Consider the following 16,852-nt stretch of genomic DNA (forward strand, 5'->3'; position numbering starts at 1 on the left):
TGTCTATCAATGATGATGTCCTGGTAAATATATGAAGTTGGTGAGATGATATGATAGGGCAAAAATTGTTCCGGAATCCTGTAGAAATTCTTTTTTCCCTCCCCCCCAATATTCGAAGTACGCACATGTTTCCAAAAACGGATACTTGCGTCGTCCGGCCTCCCATTTCGTTGCTTTTTATTCTTTTACAGTATAAGATGGCGGAACGATCGATACTTCAAAAAGACCACAATACAGCATGGGGAAGTCTTCATTATAGTGCGAAAAATTCGAAATTTTCGGAATTTTGCCTGAGGCGTCGCCTCAGGCTATGCCCCAGGGCAAATAAAAATTTGCATATTACCCATAGGCTATTAAAAATTTGCATATTTCATTAAATAAATCGCCTCCGGCTTTTTAAAATTTGTAATTTCAATATTCATGTGCGTTCATCATACTTCACTCTAAACACTACTTACCTTATTCAACATTACTTACCTTTCCACTTATACCTACCTTCACATTGCTTACCACTTACCTTCACCTATGCAGTACTCACCTTCACCCTATAAACCACTTACCTTCACAATTATACTTACTTCACCCTATACACCACTTACCTTTACACTTATACTTACTTCACCCTATACACCACTTACCTTTACAGTTATACTTCACCCTAAACACTACTTACCTTTGCACTTATACTTACCTTCACACTTACCTTTACAGTTATACTTACCTTCACCCTAAACACTACTTACCTTCACAATTATACTTGACTTCACCCTATACAATATTTGCCTTCACACTTATACTTACCTTCACATTGCACACTACCTGCCTTCACCTATGCAGTACTCACCTTCACATTTATACTTACCTTCACACCTATTCTTACATCACTTACCCTTAACTATTAGACTACTTACCTATTTATCTTCATATTTACCCATAGCTTCCTTGTCTTTTTAGACTTAGATTTACACTAAAATCTAGAAAACACTAATACCAAACAATTATAAAAAATAATAAAAAGCAATTGTTATGAAAAAATTATGAAAAGCAAAATTATAAAAACCTGAAAAACTAAAACGACAAAATTTACACTTTACAACTTTCATAGTTTATAAAAGAAAATGTACATACGTTGCCAAACTGAGCGGCTTTAACTGGTAGTAGTGCTTTGTGATGACGTATTTATCGACGTGATTACGAATCTTCGTAAAAACACCACATGTTCAATAACGGATAGTTACCAAAGAATGCAGCAATTTCATTCATCTATATCTAAACGTAATTTGATTCTGAAAATATTTGCAAAACAAGTGTGCTGAAAAGTAAAGCATGTTAAACAAAATTGATATAAAACAGCCATATTATAAAAAATTAATTGAAGACAAATAACAGTGCATCGTTGTTCCTTAATTACTAAGTATACAAATTTGTAGAAAAACTACTTGCTAGTCATACAACGTTTGTCCTTCAGGATGCAAGCATCTCAACAGTTCTGCGCTGAAATTCAAAAAATCCTAAGTATGTGATAAGCAACACCCCAGTGTGAACACTATCACTAATCAAAAAAACAAAATCTCTACTTAAAAAATATTAAAACTTACCTACTCACATAATACTCTACAAAAATACTCACCAAACGCACTGATGGCAACACGCACTACCAGACTTGTGTGATGTATCCGAAAACCAGCGCAAGTCGACTATATTCACGATATATGATACTATTACAATCATTATTTAATTATATCCTATTCCTGTGATAAGCGAAGCCACACAGATTTCTGGAGCAATACTGGGTAACGCCATTAAGCCAACCTAAACCAACGCAGGAGTATGAACGAGCTCGATGTTGATGATGCAATCCATTCCTATAATGGGCAAAATCTGTACTTATTTTTGTGATGGCACATTTAGAACGCATTGAGATAAAGGTGACATACCATGTTGGCAAAAGCAACAGGAATTCCGAAACGTTTCAATTATGTTGACGCACACTATTTAATTCGATAACAAGAAGCATACAGGATCAGATATAAGTATAATTAGAAGACATTAATAATAGTAACGGATTATAAATACTCAATTACTTACAGATTTTTGTACATTTTTTCAATCCATTCAGGGAAACCTGAACCACCATTAGAGAAAGATATTCAAGTTTATAGAAATACTGACACAACCCATCGCTATAACAAAGTGCATAAAATTCATTCTTACTGTGACGATGAAGAAAACCAGAAAGCGGAACTGTTGAGACACATGACTGATCACGGTAGAAACATGAACAGAGCGATAGTCAAACTAAAAATAGATACTAAATAACACAGAGAAATAAATCATTGGATTACAAAATGAATGAAATTCAAGTAACATCGTGATGCACTGTTATTCGGCTTCAATCACTTTTTATAATATGGCTGTTTCTCATAAGCATCGTTTCAACCGCTATCATGAGTTCATATAAAGCGCACGCAACATAATATATAGAACAGAAATAAATATAGTTGCATTACGTCCTTGATGATATACCAATGAAGACAATTCAGCAAAAAATAAAGAAAGTTGAAATTATTTAATAAGTAATTAGTGTCATATAAACAGAATATTTTTTACCCACACTTTCCAGATATTGCGTTGTATTATCTTGTACATCTAAAAAGCTATATTTCTAATGTAAAATTCAAATTTCAAATATACTAAAAACAAAGGCAACCAATCTACAATATTACTTACTTTACGTTGCACGTACGAATACAATAACAGACGTGCTGCTGATGGCGTTGCTAACTTACAATCTAAATATGTCGCAAATAATCATTTTGCGCACCTGCATGTTGGCCATCATTTTTATTGAAATTTCACGGGAATAAACAGGATTGCAAATCAACTGCAGATGAAATTAATTATGATGCATAGTGGCATCATCTTCTCATGATAGGATTTTTTATATTCAGTGATATGAAAATAAAATAATGTAAATTCTAAAAGTGAATTATATTAATGCAGTCATCTATAAAAAAAACAGAAATAGATACTTCTTCGTCTTTAGCATCTGATGTATCTAAAACTTACCAATAATAATACTAAAGACACCCGCCAGTTTCCATTCACCATATATGTAAAGTAACATGCATAGCATACCACCACCAAAATATCAAATCTAACTTACCATTTATTCATGGATGGTGTTGAAGAGCGGAATTATAGTTGACCACGTGCTAGATTGATAGCATTGCAGTGAACTGCATAACCTAATAAAATCGATGTGCTTGGTCAATTGTATAAGAAAATTATGCAAATCACTATTTACTTTGCTTCACGAAGAACAACCTAATTTTCCATCAGTAATAGCGCAGTAAAATGAACATTATGAGCAACATTATGAAACGAGACGATGAAATTTATTACGTTTCTATTTACACACTTACTATTACTACGTAATATTGCATTGTTATGCAAATTTTTTCCCTAAAATTACCTAAAACGGAAACTTATTAACATGAAGCAGCGCAAATTGCTAAAAATAAACGGAAATGCTATCACTGCGTATTTATGCATGTTGTGTAATTTAGTTGCTTGAAAGTACAATGTGATTCAATAATGTGTATTTCATCAATGCTTTTCTTCTAATCAAAATTATATGGATAATTTTAAATAGCTCCCACTGAAAATAGTTGCGAAAATAAAATACTTTTTCAGATTTATGGAAAATTAAACAGTTGTCATGAAATTTTGTAATATGTAATTTACCTCAGCACAGAAGTTAACAAGTGCGCAGCGTAGACATAATGATGGTAAGCGGCTGCTCCAGGGGGTACGCCACTTGACAGCTCACCTCCACGTTCGTTTGCGCCTTATGATAATTTATAGCAAGACTGCAAACTAGGTTGAGCACTGCATCAGCGCACATCATACAATGTGACAAAAACCCTAATCGCAGAAATTCAGTAACTGATCGATTTGCAATGAATTCAAGAAACTTATGCGGGTGACAATTCTGTATTGCATTTCATGAAAAGAATAAAACAAAAGAATCACGAGTAGCCTGGATTTGGTTACATTGCTAGTCGACAGCAATTATGAGAAATTAGATTTATATGAGATGAAAACAACTAAGTGCTGTCCATTCAACTCGAAATAGGGGGGGGGGGAGAATTTTCAGTTTAATGCGATCTCTGTTCAGCTTAGTATTATTACGAGCTCAATGATGGGGATCATTAGACAGGAAAGGAAAGGAGGGCGGGACAGCATAGCAGGAAGGAATGAGGGAGAGGTTGAAGGATGGAGGTGGAAGTTGTCATATGCGTTCTTCTACTCAATCTCCACGTATAATATTCAGGCGTTGCTTCATTTATCAATACTGACAACATTTATGGGGATTGAGTTATTTTCTCAATGACAGAAAATAGGTGCATCTGTATAAGTCAGTGCTATTGGCAATACAATAACATAATAGAAACTTTAAGGAGTCAGTTCAAAAATAAAGGGAACGTTACTGCCATTCTGAAAGTATCAAGGGTGGTAGTATAAAAGTGTGTTCTCAAGGAAACAGCAGCTTTCCTATGTCATGCTGAAACAAGCATGTGCACGATTTGAGCAGTGACAAGCATTTAGGGGTGCGATTGTTCGACTGCAGTATCCCGGTGACAGACATTTCCGTTAAACAATTGGGCAAAAATGTTACCTTAGCAATAAACATTACAGTGGGCAGTAATGATAATGCGGGAGGGGTTCAACAGCTATGTCAGAGAACTACTTTACAAATGGATTTGTAAGGACTATTGAGAATTATAGCAAAATATACTATTAGTACTATTAAATATTGGCTTGTCCGTAATAAAGTCTTGAATGTTAACTGAACATCATTAGTGAAGAACAACGCGCTAGTTTCTATTCAAAAAGACTATTATCAAACAACTACGAAAAGCTTAAAAAGCGCGCATGTTTAGTGCAGTGTGGCAAGAGAAAGAAGGAAAGCATTGTATGAAAAATAGCAAATACATGAAAATTCATACCTGTCAGCAGACCTGTTAGAAATGACGTATAAAGCAAACGTAGAGTCATACATTTTGTAACTGATGTTCGTGGCTTCTTCATATTTTTAGTCGAACAATCACAACGTAATTGTTGCAGTGAAGCATCGAAATGACCAAATAACGCAATGCAGTAAGTAATTAGACCGCCCTTCAGCAGCGAACATTTATACTATAATGCAGTTCTCTCAATAAACAGAAATTTATATAAGGAACATTGCTACCAAATTTGAATAGCACAAAGTGCACGTAGTAGAATGCCAACGGCAGTGTTTACCATCACATTAGCATAAAGTTATTCTGCTGACCTAGAAATGCATGTTTGCTTTGAAAACGTATAACAATGTAATGAGCCAACACCAGAGATTATAATAATTGCTGAACAACAACAAAATCCTGAATACGTTACAGATCAAAGCCACTATCTATCACAAATAATATTATGTCGTAAATTAAAGAAGTATAAAATAGTGTCTTACGTAAATGAGGCTGTACTACAACGATGATAATACTTTGCAGTGTTCAGCAAAGTTCATTCATAAATTTAAAGGAACTGATTGTTTAATGAACATTTAAATCAGACTTTGATCAACCACTTTGAAAAGAAGAGAAATGAATGCAAAAAAATAGAAAAATGGCAAAACATAAGATTTACTGAAAACGCAAAAATAATGAATTGATAATTTAATGTAATGCACATGCTGAGTTGAAGTACTAAAAATTGTGTATCACGGTATTGTCATTTTAAAAAGTGTGGAACCGGCAACATTGTTATCTTATATGCAACGACAAAATACAGAAGATAATTATTAAAAATTTATAGATGTTGCCCCCTTACACTTTTCATAGTGCACTAATGGACATTCATTTACTGATTCCAATGAAAAATATTCTGGAACCGTTTGAAAAAACATCATCAATTTTTCAAAAATAGCAAAGGTTATTGCAACTGAAAATTCAGATATCGAAGAAGGATCATTTTTATAGAATTCACTTGACTCAAATTTAATAAATATGGTGAGACCTGACGGAACAATTCTTCCTAGTGAATTCGTCATAAAAGTGATGTTGGTAAATTGGGTGGTAAGTGCTGATTTCTACCTCCTAGCTTTATACTCATTGCCAGTGTACATGAATTACAACATCAACCTGCGGTAGAATATGAGCAGCTTGCCGTCTTTACTTACAATTTCATAAAAGTGCTTATATTCCGATATTTTATTTCCAGCAATAATTCGTTTATAATATATTTATGTGCCTTTTAATAATTTTAATACCTTAATACACTGCTGCTAAACGTAATCATGAAATTTATAACAAAATATAGGTCTTCTTGATAAAGCATTATCTAGTTATGTCGGGCTATTATAGATTCCGTATCTACTTTCAGCAATATTATGATGTTAATCAATTTAAAAATGTAACTTCAAAATAATTACCTTTTCATCATTTGGAGAAACTATTTTGAAGAGTTGTGTAACGTGATTCACCATTTTGAATAAAAATGATGACGCTTGTCAGACGTCCTTTGAGAACGTTTTCCATTCTAATGTTGCTGGAAACCATCCACCTATAAATATTTCAAGTCAACCTCACAAGATGATTCAATTCATGAATTTTTGTAGAATCAAAGTATACGCAACATGCACATCGATGAGTTATACACTATGATTAATGTTTCATTTTCTATTCGCAAATAAAAATTTGCATGAAACATGTGCTTACCACGTTGTGCAAATAATGTTTGTTATGCTTGGTAACAATCTCCGCGACCGTTGATGCAAAATCACACAAACAACAAGATATGAGATAGAACTTCCGAATATGAACGATAATATAGCTTCGCACATCTAGAAGCCATTGTATAGCCGAAATTAAATAAAATTATAGTTTAAGTGTTAAAGCGAAAGTTTGGTCAAATTATTTCATCTCTGTTAGGCGCGCCTCGTTAACATGCAAATTTTCGTGCGTTCATTGCCTTACCGTTTGCTTGCTTATCAAGTATAGCTCGTCACAAGAGTCGGTTTCTAATTTATTTAAAAAACCATTTGATATGCTTATTTTTCAGCAAACCAATGATATCTAGTAATGGGGGAATAACGTAATTTTTATTATTGTAAAATTGTCTCTCGTATATTGCTTTTATCGTGAATTTAGAGTAACAGCCGCGAAAATTTTTGTTCGATAACGTAATGAAAAGCAGACACAGTAAGACTTGTATGAAAGGCAGAAAAGGTATGCAAATTTTTGATCGACTGCAATGCAGTCGATTACGTTGTTTAAATGGTTGTTGGCGTACGGTGAGCAGGGCGAGTGCACTGGCGTGGAATTGCAAAATTGAAATTAATTTGAAACGTTTTTCATCAAATTTTACTGAAAATTTAAAAGTAAATGAAACCCTCAAAAAGCAGTGGAAGTGCAAAATGAACCGTATGTTATTTAAAATGAACCGTAAATTAGGTAAAATCTCGCAACTAGAAACAACAGATTCATAAGTTTTTTTTCACTGGAAAATAAGTGGTAATAATAACAAACACGTAAACAAACAACGTAAACGTTAGAGGCCGTAGTAGTAAAGAGGGCCTGTCATTAGGCTCAAAACTAAATTCAAAACTTCACTTAATTTGCTATATTTGGGCAATTCAGTTCAATGTAGATCTGAGTAGTAGTATAATCGTTGGTATTGTAAACATTTATTGACGTGATTTTACATTTAAGGACGCGGAAATTAGGTTTGTTGAAGTTGAAATTTCATTACAAAAGAATTAATATATTTTTAAAAAACCGATCAAATTAACAAGCTACAGTAACATAAACTGAAATGCAAGTTTAAATTGTAATGAATAACAAAGTAAAGCCATCGAACTTGTTTACCAGACTTTTCTTGCAAGTTTTTGACCGTGGTCTTTACGATTGTTTGCATTGCTGCTAAAGCTCACCACTCGCCTGAACCTTTAACATATGAATTCAACGATGAAAAGGCTATGTAGGGTTATTTAACAGGGGTTGAATATCATATTTTCCATTAATAGTAGCCAGCCAGTGATATTAAATACATTTTAGGACGACAATCAGCTTAAAAATTAAACTTGCATAACACAAGTAATTAAATCAAAACGTGGATAAAAGTATAAAAGAAATGATCTTTTTATCCATTTTGATGTAAGCCAAGAACAATGCAGTGCAACAATTCTTTATTAATGAAAAGTTTTTGAGAAAACTAATAAATGTGTAATGTAATACAAACAAACAAATAAAGTCTGGCATAAATGAGTTCTGCGAAATGACAAACATGCTCAGAGTGGGACTTAAATTATTTAAAGCAGGGAGAGGATGGAAAGACCAAAATCGGCGGTTCGCACACAATGAGCAGCCAAAGACGTAGCTCTACTAACCTGACGTGTGGATGCTTCATGGCTGAAAGTTATCACTGTTTGGAGGCTCTGTTCTCGATGTCTCATGAATAACGAAATTGCTGTGATATATTACACTCAATATTACCGTACATTCTGATGAACCACCTTAAATTTGCATACTTTTCGTTCTATTACAGCTCATGTTTACAATTTTTACCGTTTACGTGTTTGTTATCTCTACTTATTTTTCAATAAAAAGTGCTTACTATGAATCTGTTGTTACGAGTTGCGTGAACAATGCGTGAACGTTACAAACGCTCAGAAAAGCAATTCAAATGAAGTTTTATAGATATGTTAAAAGTTCAGGCTTGTGGTATGCTGTAGCTGCAAAGCAAACAAGCGTCAAAGCCACAGTTGCAAATTTGCAATTTAATGAGACGACGCCTAACAATGATGAAATAATTGCACCTGACCACAGCTTTTGAACTAAGTTAACAACTACAGTCATTTTGCTTTATTTGGGCTATCTAATGGTATCTAGATGTGAGGAGGAATACAATCTTTAATGCTGTACACTTCTATCTCATGTAATGCTTAATAATAATGTAATTTTACATTAACCGCCGCGAACATTACGTTTGCGTAACTAAATAAAAATTAGGCGTTGTACTTGCTGACTAGAAATTTCATGCAAATTTTTATGCGCGCATTTTCCGTTTGTTTGCTTTTGAATTTTGAAGTCATCATAGCACATAATGCAATCGAATGAAAAATATTTATAATTCTTACAATTATTTGTCTGTTTTGCGTTTTATTTTGTTATTCATTTTTTCTGATTTATACTTGCATTTCAGCTTATGTTACTGTAGCTTGTTAATTTGATCGGTTTTTTAAAAATATTTTAATTAATTCTTTTATAATGAAATTTAAACTTCAGCGAAGATATTTATTATGATTTTTTATCCTTTTAAATATATTATCCTTTATAATTTCAGAATATATTCTCATTGTTGAAAAATGGAGATTATAATTTCTAAGTTATACTTCGCATAACAACTTCAGACTCACAAAATGTACTTTCTTTTTAATTTTTATTTATAATTTCGCTAATTAATTTATGAAGCAGATTTATTCTGAATTTTACACATTCGAATTTCATGTAATAGTTCCTTTACGTTATTAGGAAAGAAGACATAGCACTGTATACATTTACAATTATCCTTGCTCATTTTGCATTTATTACTTGCAATTGAGTATTTTATAATTTTTATTATTGATTTATCGTTATCAGGAGCTGTTTCTTCCTTATAAATGCTACTGTAATTTTTTTAATCAATAGTAGTTGCTCCTCTATCGGTTTCTGGTTTTCGTCTGTTGCATTACTTGTATTTATTCGATTAAATAAGTAGTTTTTTTCCTAATTTTACAGTCAGTGCATTCAGTCTCGGTCACTATGGAAGAATATGCCAGAGAACCTTGGTAAGTCTTTTATTTTTTTGTTATTCTCTGCAGAAGTAAATATACATTTACATATATGAGTGTATATTCAAATAAACAAGAAAATGCGTGTATTTAGTCCATGGAGAATTGTTGATGATTGTGGCGGTGCATTCTCTATGGGTTTAGTTGGTGGCGGTATATTTCACTACATCAGAGGAGTAAAACACTCACCTACGGTATTTTGCTTTTGTTTTATTTTATTTTATTTGACAAAGTTTTCTATAATTCAATTTCATTTTAATGAATTTTATTTCAGGGATTTTCAAAGCGTCTTATGAATGGTTTCACAATGTTAAAGGAAAGAGCACCCATTGTTGGAGGTTAGCGGTGCCTATTTTTATGCTTGCATACGTTTCGGGTGAAGACGTTTTATTTTAAAATTCAGGACAGTTTGCTATTTGGGGTGGAGTTTTCAGTGCTGTTGATTGCACTCTGGTGAAACTACGTCGCAAAGAAGATCCATGGAATTCAATTGCTAGTGGCGCCATTACTGGAGCAATTATTACTGTACGGAATGGAATTGGTACGATGATAGGTTCAGCAATCATGGGTGAAATCTGTTATTTCATTTTTTTGAACATTGTTGACGGATGCAGTGCTTCTATAGGAGGCGTCATACTTGCAATGCTTGAAGGTACTGGCATCATGCTAACACGCTTGACAGCAGATCAGTTTAAACCAAGTAATTTTATAAATTTATATTATATTCAATACTACTTTAGTTGCAGTATTCGTCGATATTACTTTATTTATTTGGGACAGTTTATTTCAAATTGTTTTTTACAGTTAATCCCACAGTAGAAGATCCTAGAAATCTTCCTCCGATCGGCTCCGGTCACGAAAATTCTCAGAGTAGCAGTTCGCAGCCGCGTTCTGGGTTCAGCTTAGATGCATTGCCTTTTGGACGACCGTTCTAAGTTCTGTTGCTAAATCGTCTTTGCGCTAATGCTTTCTAATTTTAACAAAGAAAATTTTTTGATCCACCGGTCTTTTGAATGCTCAAAACGTGACAAAGCGCAGGAAATGAATAGCGGCTTTTATGTTCTGAAATCATATGATGAAATGCTCATTTAAATGAGAATGTTTTTTTTAATACAATTCATCGCTTTCTAATCTAAACAATTCAGTTGTTGATTTTATTATTATTTATTTTTTTCAATTCACTTTTGCATAACGTTAGGTATAATAACATGCGTTAATCTACGTATATAATACATTAACAGTACATCATTTAAGAAGGTGTAGTTTTTTTTGCGAATTACTTTAAATTTAAGATTATTTTTATGAAGACCACATCTATGTTTCTGCAGTGTCTTCTTTGCACACTTTATTGCTATTACTGATTGTTTTGTTTTCCATATAATATCGAACCAATTTTGCGCATTTTTTGTGTTGGTTGATTAACGCCTTATCCAAGCAGTTGTAACCATTCGAATCCACCGCAAACGGATCGGCATTATTTTTTAAAAGAAATTCTACAACCTCATCACGACCCAGGCTGCATGCCTTTAAAAATAAACAGATTAATACTGCATTTTTTAGTCATGCAAATTTATATTAGCTGATTTGTAAAATTTAAGCATGTACCACATGCAAGACTGATCGACCATCGTAGTCGCGACAGTTTAAGTCTGCTCCGGCCGCTTTCCAAGCTTTCAGTTGCTCGACATCGTTGGCAACGGCACTCCTAGCAAAGATGAGTTTTTTTACGAATAAAATATTTTTGAAAAAAATTTTTGCAATGAAGCTTTTCATTTACATGCTGAGATAGATGCTCACTTGCAGAGGATTCAAACTGAGATGGGCACCTGTTTTTCGCAATAAATCAATTATTTCCATATGTCCGTTACGCACCGCTTCCATCAACGGTGTGCTATGATTACGATCTCTGGAAATAAGTATTTATTGAACTTTATTATTTCATTTTCAAGAGCAGTCCTACTGTACTTTGCGTGAACAGAAACACCGGAAGTGAGGAGAAATTCGACAATTTCCAAATGACCCCTACCGGCAGCGCAGTGCAACGGTGATCGATGCAGATGATCTAAGCCAACCGAAAAAGCCCCCTGAAATGCGAGTCACAGCCATTAGTAATATGCAGTAGTGTAATTCTTGTTTTTTTTCACATTTCTTTTCAAAGTTTTTAAAAGTTCTAGATCGCCTTCGCAGGCTGCTTGGCATAATAGGGTCGGATAGAGCAGCTTTCTCAGCTTCTTCAACTCCATACTACTCGAAATGTTTAAATATTTGGCGAATTCAATCACCAAATTGTGATCTTGATAATGATGATGTTGCTCTTTAGTAACGGTAAGTTCTCCTCGTAAGTTCTGCCCCATTAGCTGTAAAAATCGACAAATTAATTTAACCTCGTGCGAGAAATACATCGCGAGAATTAATCACCGCTTTTTTATCCTCCAAGGTAAGATCTTTCTTAGCAAGTACATAGGCGAGTTTTGTCAGCGCTGCTTCAGTAGTCATATCCGAGCCCGAGATGACACCACACTCATAAAGCAACTGAGCATTTTTCAAGTTTAAAATAAAGCTGCAATTTTTCACATGTTCATCAAAATTGATTTACCTGACCAGTTCTGTACAGTGGTGAAACTTGGCCTCTTAAGCACTGGGAACAGTTGACGACAATCTGACCATTTTTTATACCGTCTTTTATTACAGCAAATGCATCACTTCGTCTAGCTGGCATATTGCCTCCGCCGTATGTTTGCAAAACGATTCCTTCCATTGGCGGAGCAAAGAAGGCTCTGATCTAGAGGAGAAATTGTAAAAGGAGATCGTTTTCAAGTGATGAAAAGAAAAATAATAAAGTATTTTACGCAATCGCAAGAGATGGATGGGAAAATACGCAACAAAGCGATATTGGGATTCATCTCCACTTGTACGGTCATTTTTTTCATTTCTGTAGAACGAAACACCGCTTCCCAGTGAACTGGAACGATGGAAAATTAATAAACTTTTGAAATTACGATGATAAGAATAAATTATTACCGTTCACTCGAATATCCATCGTAGCCAGTGGTGGAACGTTGGGACTGCAGAAAGCATCCAGAGAATTGTTGTCGTACTTTGTTGTACGATTGCCACGAAATAGTTTCGAGTTGAAATAAATAGTTACCTGATAAATGGGCAATTTATACTTTTCCTCTTTTTATTTTTTGCAATTTTGGATACAAACTTCAGGAATGTCATAATTTCCGGCAATGATCAAAGAGCCGATCATATTTTCACGACCGTCGCTTCTCACTTCGCACACGGGAATTTGAGAACCGGTAAGCACGATTGATTTGCCCAAATTTTCAAACATGAAGCTCAACGCGCTGGCCGTGAAGCACAGCGTATCTGTGCCGTGCAGAATGACGAAACCGTCATAATTTTCATAATTTTCCTGAAAGTATGATGAAAAGTAGTAGTAATGTTTTACATTCGGCTATTTTATTGATGATCTGTTTTTCAAATGCATCTTATTTGACCAAAAACTTCTCAAATCTTTGCTAATATTTGCTTTCGAAATTTTTTGAAGTAACTCACACTTATTGTATTTGCTATTTTTATCCATTCTTCAAAGGACATGTCTGATGAATCCAGTAACGGTTGATATTCGATGATCCAATAAACGATGCGTTTATTTTCGAATTGAACATGACTGAAATGTATGAATTTCAAAAAAAAAACAAAAAACAACTTTCTTCCTATTGCTTTATTCATACGGTAAGGCGCACGGCTTATCTTCAACGTGAGAATAATATTTATTTACATAGGCAGCATCATTCAGGTAAGAATCCGCCCGAATCGCTTGCAAAAGATAGTTTTCAACTGGCACGTATGCTGAAATGCAGAGAGCAAAATTGAACGATTTAATTATTACGTTTGGAATAGAATTTTCTATTGCCATTGTTTTCTGATCGCATTCCAATGGTGCCGCCAGTATAGATCATCAGAACTTTACTTTCCGCTTCTCGATTGTGGAGATTCATATCCATGTTTTGATTTAGATGAAAGCTTTGAAAAGCACCGACTTTTATACAATCTATTCGATTTTGCTACTTTTAGTCGATTTGAATATCTCGCGATAAAATAGTTCAATGAATTAATCAAATCAAATCAAAATAATTGAACGCAATTAATGTTATCAACAATGCGCAGTTGTTTAATAGAACGCGCGAAGTGATTGCTGCAGATCAACAGCATTGTTGACGTGACTTCCATCTTCTGTTACTGCTTATTCATCTTCACTATTCAGCATGATCAGTTGATATTTGCAAAGCTGGATAATTGAATCTTACTGCATCTTTTTATCACCATGACAAATAATATAAATACGTAGTTTCAAAGAAATTATTATAAAAACTGATTTATTAAAATGGGAAGTTTCAAAAATAATTCCAACTTTACATATCATTATTAGCAATAGTAAACATTGGAAGTGACCTGAAAATTAAAAATATGCTTGAAAGTTTTTAAATTTTTTTTAATAGTAATTTATGCTAGATTTTATTGATTTCTAAAATAAAATACAATTATTGTGATCAAATACTTTTCTGCATTTATATTAAAATAGCGCTTCAAGTATTCAAAAATACCATTATAATTAATTGAATCAAGTTTACCATAAAGTATAAAGTTTAAGGATATAAAAATTTTATTTATTTATAAAACTGATGAAATTTTAAACATTGATCATATAATGCTACTTACTGTACTGTTATTCAATTTAAACTTGACTATTCATTTCATATGGTAACATAACGTATTTAATGATTGGTTAATTGGAGAGCGTTCATTACATTTCTGCTATCTGCTGTTTGAGACTGTAAATTTCTTTAAAATTGTAAGTAAAAATTTTTTCAAATTTATTCAACTTTTGATGAAAATTGAAAATCTTTTTTTGGTAATTTAGTAATGAGCCGTTTTTGATTTCGTTGCTTATTTTTCACTGTGTTGATGTATGTAATTTTTAAACTTTAGAATTTAATCATGGCGGAAGAGGAAGTTATGCCTTTTGATATGGGTCAGAAGAAGAAGAAAAAGAAAAAAGGTGTAATTCCCGAAGCAGAAGCTCAGAAAAAAGTGGAAGCTGTTAAGCCGGCTGCCCCGGATGACGAATTAGGTCTTATTGAAGATTTCAGTAAACTGAAAAAGAAGAAGAAGAAACAACAGATAGTATTGGACAGTATAGACCAAGCAGACGGTGCATCTACGACAGCGGTGGAAAAGGATGGCCAAGGTTTCGATTATACGTATGACGAATTGCTTACTCGAATTTACAACATCATGCGTGAAAAGAATCCTGAACTGGCTACTGGTGAAAAGAAGAAATTTATCATGAAACCTCCGCAAGTGGTTCGCGTAGGTTCCAAAAAGACCGCCTTCACAAATTTTGCCGAAATATGCCGGTTGCTCAAACGTGCTCCTAGACACGTTTTGGCATTTTTGATGGCCGAATTGGGTACTAGTGGATCCGTTGACGGAAATGATCAGCTGATAATTAAAGGTCGCTTTTTCCAAAAGCATATTGAAAGTGTATTAAGGAAATACATAAGTATATCAAGTTATGAGTATCTTTTATTTATTTCAAGAGTATTTTATTGTAGAAGAATACGTCACATGTCACACGTGTAAATCTGGCGATACTATACTGGATAAAGATACAAGGTTGTTTTTTTTGCAGTGTAATACTTGTGGCAGCCGTTGTTCAGTTGCTACTATCAAGTCTGGCTTTCAGGCCATTACTACGCGTCGTGCACAAACTCGAGCAGCGGCCGGAGTTTAATAATATTTTCAGATTGTTGGAAATGAAACTTCGGCAGTTTTTTGTTTTTAATAAAGGTATATATTGAAAATAATTTGTGGAAATGTGTGCGGCATTTTTAATAAAGTTTTTGTTATTTGAATTTGAAGCAAAACTAATTGAAGTTTTAAGTTTTGTTAATTGCATCATATTAACGCCTGCATTTTCTTTATACTGTGTCAACACGTGCTTAGAGTCGTTATACATTTGTAAGAAACGTTAAATGAGTAATGCAAATAATAATGATAAATATGCAGAGGCATTATATGCAAAAATTTTGGCGTTCTTTCATAGGTTTAGGCAAAACAGTTGAAGAAATATATGCTTGTTAGAGAGGACTGAAAAGTTGTTTTATGTTTATTTATATGTAAATATAGCATTGTTATATGCAGCGGGAGCGAAAAATTCTACAGCATCTATTTTGAATTAATACAACCTTACCTTGTTGAGCGTGACGAAATTAGTCAGCTAAACGCTGAAGCTGTTAAAAACAGAAGTGATTATTCTCAAATTGCTTGCCACATTTAGCTATATATGTACAGAAATAGATATTCATCAAAAAATGAAAGTAAACAAGGAAAGTAACTTTTTGTCTTGTTAGGATTCGTTTGTAATGTTGTCCACTTTATTTGGTTTTGTGGAAATGAATGCCGAATATTTACGTCGTTGGTTGCGTCGTCGATTGATTCAAGTTTTACCTGCAGTATGCTGCTGTTACGTGCAACCATTTTTCGATTTTAATGTCAAGTATGGCGAATGAATCGAATTTGCGGAAGCGGGGCAAAATTTTTTCTGATATTTCTTCGATGCGTCAGATGAGCTTTTGATATTTACTAATAGAGGAGCTTCTTTTGTGTAAGCAGTGCGAAATGATCTCCAATATTTTTTATTGTGGAAGTACTATTTAAATGAATTTCAGTAAAGAAGATCTGTATTTTTAAGTGTGATATCGACGATGATGTAATTTTTGTTTTGCCATACAAGCGCGGTCGATATCTAGTGGCTATTTTGGTCACTATTTGAAGAAAATTTGAACCATTTGAATTTATTTTACTCACTGTTGTAGAATTTGCAAAGAAAATGAAACTGTTATTTCATCGCTTTTACTATACTTTAAAACCCATCTGTACTGTATGCTACGTCGGTAAATGAAACGTCAGCTG

The 16,852-nt window shown here is 33.7% G+C and overlaps 6 protein-coding genes across 6 annotated transcripts; 4 read left to right on the forward strand and 2 right to left on the reverse strand.

Moving 5' to 3' along the window:
- The first annotated feature begins 1,469 nt into the window (after positions 1–1,469).
- On the forward strand, positions 1,470–2,319 carry Tsp_05777 (putative DnaK suppressor protein). Its single transcript, XM_003379989.1, has 2 exons — positions 1,470–1,515; positions 2,120–2,319. The coding sequence occupies exons 1-2, from the start codon at positions 1,470–1,472 to the stop codon at positions 2,317–2,319; spliced, it is 246 nt and encodes an 81-aa protein (XP_003380037.1).
- A 1,246-nt stretch (positions 2,320–3,565) lies between these two features.
- Tsp_05776 (conserved hypothetical protein) lies at positions 3,566–4,499 on the reverse strand. The gene is made up of 3 exons (XM_003379990.1): positions 4,494–4,499; positions 3,833–3,994; positions 3,566–3,661 (listed from the first exon to the last, which is right to left on the reverse strand). Exons 1-3 carry the CDS (start codon positions 4,497–4,499, stop codon positions 3,566–3,568), a joined length of 264 nt encoding a protein of 87 aa, XP_003380038.1.
- Positions 4,500–7,222: 2,723 nt separating this feature from the next.
- On the forward strand, positions 7,223–7,525 carry Tsp_05775 (conserved hypothetical protein). Its single transcript, XM_003379991.1, has one exon. The coding sequence runs from the start codon at positions 7,223–7,225 to the stop codon at positions 7,523–7,525; it is 303 nt and encodes a 100-aa protein (XP_003380039.1).
- A 2,423-nt stretch (positions 7,526–9,948) lies between these two features.
- Tsp_05774 (conserved hypothetical protein) lies at positions 9,949–10,803 on the forward strand. The gene is made up of 5 exons (XM_003379992.1): positions 9,949–10,062; positions 10,143–10,206; positions 10,272–10,568; positions 10,609–10,647; positions 10,673–10,803. Exons 1-5 carry the CDS (start codon positions 9,949–9,951, stop codon positions 10,801–10,803), a joined length of 645 nt encoding a protein of 214 aa, XP_003380040.1.
- A 379-nt stretch (positions 10,804–11,182) lies between these two features.
- Positions 11,183–13,881, reverse strand: Tsp_05773 (L-asparaginase). The gene is made up of 12 exons (XM_003379993.1): positions 13,767–13,881; positions 13,609–13,726; positions 13,430–13,544; positions 13,146–13,286; positions 12,890–13,016; positions 12,718–12,830; positions 12,465–12,650; positions 12,287–12,400; positions 12,013–12,225; positions 11,834–11,952; positions 11,666–11,774; positions 11,183–11,392 (listed from the first exon to the last, which is right to left on the reverse strand). Exons 1-12 carry the CDS (start codon positions 13,879–13,881, stop codon positions 11,183–11,185), a joined length of 1,680 nt encoding a protein of 559 aa, XP_003380041.1.
- Positions 13,882–14,036: 155 nt separating this feature from the next.
- Tsp_05772 (eukaryotic translation initiation factor 2 subunit 2) lies at positions 14,037–16,449 on the forward strand. Its single transcript, XM_003379994.1, is given in 7 exon segments — positions 14,037–14,065; positions 14,799–14,844; positions 14,867–15,440; positions 15,493–15,553; positions 15,570–15,707; positions 16,082–16,172; positions 16,291–16,449. 7 exon segments carry the CDS (start codon positions 14,037–14,039, stop codon positions 16,447–16,449), a joined length of 1,098 nt encoding a protein of 365 aa, XP_003380042.1.
- Positions 16,450–16,852: the final 403 nt, after the last annotated feature.

This window comes from Trichinella spiralis (genome assembly GCF_000181795.1).
Source record: "Trichinella spiralis strain ISS 195 chromosome Unknown Scfld2, whole genome shotgun sequence".
Taxonomy (NCBI): domain Eukaryota; kingdom Metazoa; phylum Nematoda; class Enoplea; order Trichinellida; family Trichinellidae; genus Trichinella; species Trichinella spiralis.